We start from the raw sequence: 7800 nt of genomic DNA, 5'->3' as shown, positions 1-7800 counted from the left end.
ACCTAGGAAGCTACAGTACACACTACCTAGGAAGCTACAGACACACTACCTAGGAAGCTACAGACACACTACCTAGGAAGCTACAGACACACTACCTAGGAAGCTACAGACACAACACTACCTAGGAAGCTACAGTACACACTACCTAGGAAGCTACAGTACACACTACCTAGGAAGCTAAAGACACACTACCTAGGAAGCTACAGTACACACGCTCAAGGAGAAACAGGAAACAATCTAATAGAGAGTATGCACATGCATGATTTTCTATCAGGACACGTGACGCCCCCCTCATCTAGACTGAGTGGCAAAACATTGAGCAGCATGGAGTGTTGGAGTTTGGAAGCGCTCGTAGAAAATCACTCAACCGTCCTGCGCACCACCTGTTTCTAAATGTCAAATAATGCAGGAGGCAGCAAAATGTTGTGTTATGGAAAACAAGCACTTCCAAACTCTGACGTTTCTATGGTGGATTTTCATGAAACAAAAACTTTGCAGATAGAAAGAGGATAATTCAAGCTTTTCGTACAGCTGCAATGTTGGTGAGTTTAACATTGTTTAATGCAATCAGACAGGACTTTTCTGTTTGGCTGAATGGGCTGCCAAGGCCAGAAAGTAGTTTTTTGCCACTCAGTGGGCGTTCCCGCATAACTTCCAGGTACGATGATGTCATGCGCATACAGTGATAGTTAGCAGACTGGCTTAACGTTCATCTGTCTCTTGGTAAACCCAGCAGGCTTTGAGATCTCTGTCTCCTCCTGCGTCTAAAGTCGCAAAACAGGGCCAGAGACCATGGTGAGGAGATAGATTAGGGTTAGCCCCCCCCCCCCCCCCTTTCCTCCCCTCCTTCCCATTATCCGGATTTTAAAACACAGATGTCTAATGCTGAAGCACGAGCCATTGGATGATTCAGGACGTCAGTATAGCCCCAGCTGTCTTCAGTAAAGTAAATGGTCTTCTTGGACCTAATGCCATGTTTTAACCACTTGAAGATGCTGTAAAGGGATTATTGAGCCTTTCAGGAATGACGTCATGTGGACTTTTAATGTTTGCTTTAAGCCAACTGATCTTCACCCAGGAACCACCATCCTGACTAAGAGCAACCTGGGAACCACCACAATTGTGTCGGGTGTGTCCATCATAGACTCACCTGTCAATAGTGACGATTTTGTATTTTCTATCTTTTGAGGGGTGCTAGCCCCTCCTATGCCCAGCTTTGTGTGTGCCCCATAGCATTGATTTGATTGGTGAGCGTGGAATGTGAGGATAAAAAGTGAGGGGCGGTCTCATCCTCGTACAGTACATCATCCATTCATTGTTGATTTGCTTGTCAATATAATAATTATGACGTAAATTCTCCATTCACTGTCAATGGTATTTAATGTTTGTGTTAGGACAATAATCTACACTATAGCTGATTATAGGAGGGGCTAGCACCCCTCAGGACAGAAAAGTGAGGACACCAAAAGTGATTGGTCGGAATGTGATGACCATGTATGATGATAAGAGCGTGGAGCGTCCCTCACTTCACGCGTGCAATTTCTTTCCTTCCTTGTTACTCACTAAATCACACTATCACAGCCTACATTCATGAGCTGGACAAACAAAAATAACAATAGTTTTCAAAGGCACAACATTTTTGTTGATTACGCAGGTCCCAAAATGACAGTAATGGTGCGTTCACACCAAGGGGCCAGTTTGAAGCGCTGGGCCCTAGTGGTAAGAGGAAGGACTGTAGGCGGACCCGTGGATTCTTGATGAGGAAACCCCGTGCAACGAGCACTCAATGTTAAAGCCCAGCTGCACTTCCGCATTTGGGCACCAAAATGTGGTGCCCAAATGCTGAATCGGCGAAAAAAGGCGGAAATAGACGGTCCTTCCGGGTGCTTCAAAACGCCACTGAGCAACTTCCACTGACATGAATAGCGGAGGGGGCGGAGCTTCGCGCCAGATCAGTCTCTATCCTTTTTATACTCTATGGTTCACACAGGCATGTGACACAAAGATACAGTCTAACATTCATTGTCAATGGAAGCCAGTGACTTGAAGATACAAAGATGCAATGATGCATGCAGCTGCTCCAAATGATACGCATCTTTGCGTTAGCTTGAATCACACTAGTATACACACAGCATACAACACAAGCAGCAGCAGCAGCAAAGACGTTTTGTAAGTGATGCCAGTGTCAAACTGTGTAAGCCATGACTCATGAGAGATAGAGCCTTCGGTTTTCTTTAGTTCATGATGAACAGCGGCGACTCCAGTCATCTCCATCCTCCATACATTTGGCTAGCTGGTCAGTGCTTTCCTCCCAGTACCAGTGGCACCGGCAAGCCTCATTCTCCTGGCTGCCATCTTCTCACTCAGCCTTGGATATGTTTAGTACTGCACATAGCATTCTGGTGTAGCCAAGTGCAGTGGTCAGGGATTTAGGGCAGGCTCTAGGGTCCAGCATTCACAGCATAAATGAGAATGGACTCAGGGCTGAGAAGGAGCTGAGCTGGGGGTCTGGGGTCATCACATCACTGGCTTGTGTACCTGTGGTTGAGAGACACCATAGGATTTGAGTATAATAAGTAAAAAAGTAAGTAAGGTAGAAAGAAAGAAAGTGAGCTGACCAAGAGTCACATACTGTAGTGTACACTGTACCCTGTCACACCTCACTAGCACCAGCAGTGAGGTGTGGTATGTATAGCTAAGCCTACTGCATCCTTCCGGTTACTACATAGCCTAGTAGTCTCTCTCTAGGGCCAAATTCCAATACCAAAAATCTCGGCCACTCACACTTGATCACTCTAGCATGCAGTGTTATGGTGAAATTGGTGACCTGCCGGAATATGCAACCGTCTTGTGGATGTCACACGTGTCTTCAAATACGTGGCCTAAATGCCGCTAGTTTGAACTCTGCTAATAAACAAACCACAATGATTTACGTTCGGACACTGACGTTATGTTATGTGACGTCTACACGATTGTCACATAGGCCTATTTCAGCAGGTCACCAATTTCCCTATAACACTGCCATGCTGGAGTGACCGAGTGTGAGTGAGCGAGTTGCCGAGCTTTTTGGTATTGGAATTCAGCTTAGGTTATCCTCAGACTATATTGTCGCTTCCAGTCATCCCGGTTCTCCATACATCATGGTCAGCTCATTGGTGCTTTGCGCTCCCATGTCAATCATGAGTACATCCCCTTAATGTGGGAGGTCCACGTGACCATGTGCCCATGTGTTGGTTCCCACAGCACTACTTCGCTGGCTGGCAGCTCTTGGTGTCTTTGGCAGTGTCCTGCTAGTCTCATTCTCCTGGCTGCTATTTTATGGCTCACCCTTGGGCCTGGCATTCCATCATACAGATTCCTGTTGGTAACATGTGTACTCTTGCTGATGTTAAGTACTGCACGCAACATTCAATGACATTCCTCTCAGACCCAAAACTTGTCTTAGAATATCTTGTTGTCGTTGGATAAGGTTCCATGCTGTAGTGTATTGATGTTGGTACCATTAGGAGAGATAACAAACATTGATCGGGGGGGGGGGCTGTGGAGACCAGCCTGGGGCTGCGGCGTTATCTTGGCTATTTTCAGCTAAGATAATTATGAACCCACTAAAACTGGGAAAATATCAGATCATGTCATATCATATCATGTTTTCAGACAACCTCCTGATCATTTACTGAGTTTCTCTACAACAGTCTGCAGCCACTGCCAGCTTTGAGCATTTTTATTAATAAATTGTCTTCTCCTCAGATCTGTTGAAGATGCACTGGTCAGGTGACCACGGCGCGCCCCTGTCCCCGTGGGCCGAGCAGCACCTGGACGTGTCGTCCACCACGTCGCCCCCCGGTGGCCACCACAAGCACCACAACGCCGACCCGTACGGCGCCCGCCGGCCCTCCGCCAGCGGCTACGGCCCCCTCACCGCCAGCGGCTACCCGACGTGGGCCAGCGACGACATATCGGCGCTCAGCGCCTCTTCCCTGCTCAAGCGCTACGCCGAGAAGTACTCGGGACTGGAGCTGCCCTGCTATGACTCCTCCTCGCGGCCCCTCGCCGCCGGCTGCTACGCCACAGAGGGACCCCCGGGACCTTACCTAAAGACGGAGGCCGAGCCCTGGGGGGCGCCTTCGGCCCTGGAGTGCTACCCCGGACTAGAGGCCTTAGCGGGCGGCAAGGTGGCAGTGGTGGCTACGTCGGATACAGGCTACGGCTCCGCCTCCTCGCCTCAGGACTACCCACCCACATCGTACAACGGCACCTCCTACCTGCCCGCAGGTAAACTCCTTCATACACACCTGCTAGTAATTTTTTCGTCAAATTGACATTTGCGCAAGCCACGCGTGTGAATCTTTTTCTTTTTTGTAATGCTTATTTTACGCCAAGTCTATGGACTTTGAGGATATACCAATGTTTGCTTAGAGCACTTTAGGGCCTGCCAAGTCTATGGACTTTAACATTTGTTGACAGCACTTATGATGTACTGTAAATCGTTAAGTTTGATTACTTAACCAGTCCACTTTCAACAGTCAGTTTGCACTCTTCAGACACAGGCAGACAGAAGATACAGAGATATCCATGTGGGACACAGACATAGGACACATTTGAAACGGGTGCTATGACAACGGGAATTGCATACTAGGTTCCCAACTTACATCGTTCCCAAGTAGTCTGGTGTGGCCAACGGACACCGGTCTACTTAACACTAACATGTGATTGGGTGTCTGCTCTGCAGGGTACTGCCCCCAGCCCCATGCGCTGCAGTCCAGCTACAGCCCCAGCACAGCCGTCTATAACTACCCCCCGGTGGGGTGTTACCCCTCCCCCCACACCTACAGCCACCCCGGTGCCTCCTACCCCCCTCCCCTACCCCTGGGCCCCCCCCGGCCCACCGTGGTTGGGGGCAGTGGCTACGGGGGGTACTCCCCCGCCTCACACACAAGGTATGTTAACCCATTTAGATATACAAAATGTCTAAAAGAAATTCTGAAAAAACCTATGTTTCTATGTTAGTGGTGATCATACTATTTCATGTCAAGGACCCCCAGAATCATATGAATTCGGCCACCGACCCCCATCTGAAAATATTTGGTTCCAGATGCAGACACACAGATGCGTTCCGGGTCAAGGGTTAAGTCAAGATCTTTCATTAGGGTTGTTTTGTTTTTCATTCATGTGCCGAGGGTATTAGAGCCTTATCAGCCTTGTTCAAGGGAAAAAAATACCCCGGGGCTTAAAGGACAACTTTAGTTTTTTTCAACCAAGGTTCATGTTTTAGGTTGTTATTAGAGAAACTAAAAGTTGAGTATTAAATTTCTTTCATTTTAGGGATTTTAGCTCTTTTTGACAGGGGGGGCGGGGGCATTTGGCTAAATATGTATTTTTTCACAAAATATTATGGCGATATCATTTTTTTAAATTTACTATAGTCCTACTAGACCCCAATAAATTACATCTGGCCACAAAAGATCACAAGATCTATTGAATGTGACAAACTGACATGCCTATACACACAGTATAAGCCTTCCCCAGTAGGCCTCCTTTACATTCAGTAGATCCTGTGATCTTCCGTGGCCAGATGTAATTTCCTGGGGTTTATTAGGACTATAGTAAATAATAAAATAATAAATCACCATAAAATGGTGTACAAAAATACATATTTAGCCCCATGCTCGAATGCCCCAGCCCCCATGTCAAAAAGAGCTAAAATCCATAAAACGAAAGAAAGCAGCAAATGAACACTATTTTACTTTCTCTAATAACAACCTAAAACATGAACCTTGGTTGAAAAAAACTAAAGTTGTCCTTTAACCGAAAGTTAGCTCACGGATAAACAATCTTAATCGGCCGCAATCGGCCGTCAATGATTAGAATCTGAATCTGGGATTAGATTCAGATATAAAAAACATTGGAGTCAATGAGGGGGCAACCAATATACTGACGGACCAATGACTTCCGGTTTCACAGACAATGATAGACAGTAGCATAGCGCGATCTCTAACTGAATCAATATAAAACACCTTGCGAGTATACACGTTAAAGGCACCAGGAGGTTATATTTGATAAGATCAGTATACTCATCTATGGCATCCAATGTGTTATAAATCAACTCTAACCCTTCTCCTCACAGCCTGGGTGGCGGGGGCAGTCCAGAAGGGGGCGTGGTGGCACTGAAGCGCAAGGCCTTCGAGATGTCGGAGGACGGGGAGGAGGACGGTGGCGCCGCCGAGGACGAGGACTCCTCGCGTTACCGGAAGTACGGCAACGGCCACGGCGCCAACAAGAGCCACGGTGGCAACAACAACGGGCACTACGGCATGGGCAGCCCGTCCGCACCCCCGGACCCCCACGACGCCTACAAGTCCGGAGGAAAGCCCCTGATGTCGCCCCCGTATGGCGGCGCGGGGGATTACAGCCCGCCCGCCGCGGGGGATTACAGCCCGCCCCCAGGTGGGGGCGGCGGCCTGTCTGGGGAGGGCGGGGCGGGGGCGGAGCGCCACAGCTTCCCACCTCAGCAGAGGATGACTGTGAAGATGCCCGCGGCGCACGCACGCTCCGAGGACCCCACAGGGGGGCGCTAGAGAGAGAGCCGGAGAAGCCTCGATGTCTTTTCGTACGGCAACGACCAGGGCAAACGCACAACAGGAGGAATGGAGGGCACAAGACTGGAGACTCCTGTTCTTTAAATTCTTAACGTTTTCATTACTCTCCCAAAGAAGTCACGGGGGCACTTTGCCCTCTGCAAGGCTGCGGTAACGGGTTGCAGTTCTTTTTAGGCATATCCTCGACAGATAGACAGACAGCGCTAAGATGGTCTAAAGCAGTATGAAGGTAAATTCGTGCTTCATGGGATGACGGTGTTCTGAGCCGAACAGAGCCCAAACTACAAGCTCACAAAACGTGCCGCGGATGCAACGCGCCGTGAGCTTCATGGACGTTTTCTGCGCCGCGAGGCCGCGTGCGACAGAGCATAAATAAGCTATACGCACATAACGCCATTTTGGAAAATAACTCTTTCTACTTCCGGGCCTCTTCCGATTGTTACCGATAGTAATTGAGGCTCTGTTCCATCCAGAGTCAGTGTTAATGATACTAATGAAGGCTCTGTTCCATTCTGGTCAAACAGAGTCAGTGTTAATGATACTAAATGAAGGCTCTGTTCCATTCTGGTCAAACAGAGTCAGTGTTAATGATACTAAATGAAGGCTCTGTTCCATTCTGGTCCAACAGAGTCAGGGTGCTGATATTGTGTGTGATATTGGCTCAATGGAAACACTAGTGGGTCTCAAAGTCCTTGAGTGCGTTCCAAATGGCCCCATACGAGTGTGTAACTCACGGGTCCGCATGGTTCCATGTTTTCACACTCAAAGTTATGGGGGTCCTTGCAATTAAAAAAGTTTGAGAACCACTGCACACTAAATGGAACAGAGCCTTTGATTAAAGTCAGAAGGGGCCCGGAAGTAGGAAGAGATATTTCCAAAATGGCGTTATGTGCGTGGAGCCTATTAGGCACGATTGTCTCTCTCAGGATGCTATTTATTTCCCTGCCATACCACTGGTTGGCGCTGACGTTGCAGGATGGCACGTTGATGCAACATGACGTTGCAGATGGCATCGTGTAAAGGCGTTGGGGTTTCATGTAAAGGGCCTTTGACTGCAATACCTCTGACCACAACATGCACAAAAAAAACAACATTTCAGACCAAAAATGAAGAGAGCAATAAACTGAAATGTTGTGATGGCCATAATATTAATAGTATTAATGTAACATTACTCACAGCACAATCACTGCTACTTTAAGAGCCG

At 48.1% G+C, this 7800-nt stretch overlaps 1 protein-coding gene across 1 annotated transcript in view; it reads left to right on the top strand.

The window, feature by feature from the left end:
- The window catches only part of LOC310862963 (fidgetin-like protein 2), a gene marked incomplete at its 3' end in the record, with an annotated part of 15084 nt that extends 8565 nt beyond the window's left edge, over positions 1–6519 (top strand). Inside the window, exons 3-6 of the mRNA XM_083771085.1 lie at positions 3748–4272; positions 4730–4937; positions 6125–6460; positions 6513–6519. Of these exons, the coding sequence (XP_083627211.1) occupies positions 3748–4272; positions 4730–4937; positions 6125–6460; positions 6513–6519 (1076 nt within the window). The remainder of the gene's footprint in view (positions 1–3747; positions 4273–4729; positions 4938–6124; positions 6461–6512) is intronic.
- Positions 6520–7800: the final 1281 nt, after the last annotated feature.

The sequence above is a fragment of the Protomyctophum parallelum genome (genome assembly GCF_964188405.1).
Source record: "Protomyctophum parallelum genome assembly, chromosome: 8".
Classification (NCBI taxonomy): domain Eukaryota; kingdom Metazoa; phylum Chordata; class Actinopteri; order Myctophiformes; family Myctophidae; genus Protomyctophum; species Protomyctophum parallelum.
Note: the sequence above shows the minus strand (reverse complement) of the source record. Positions and strands in the feature narration are given on the sequence as shown.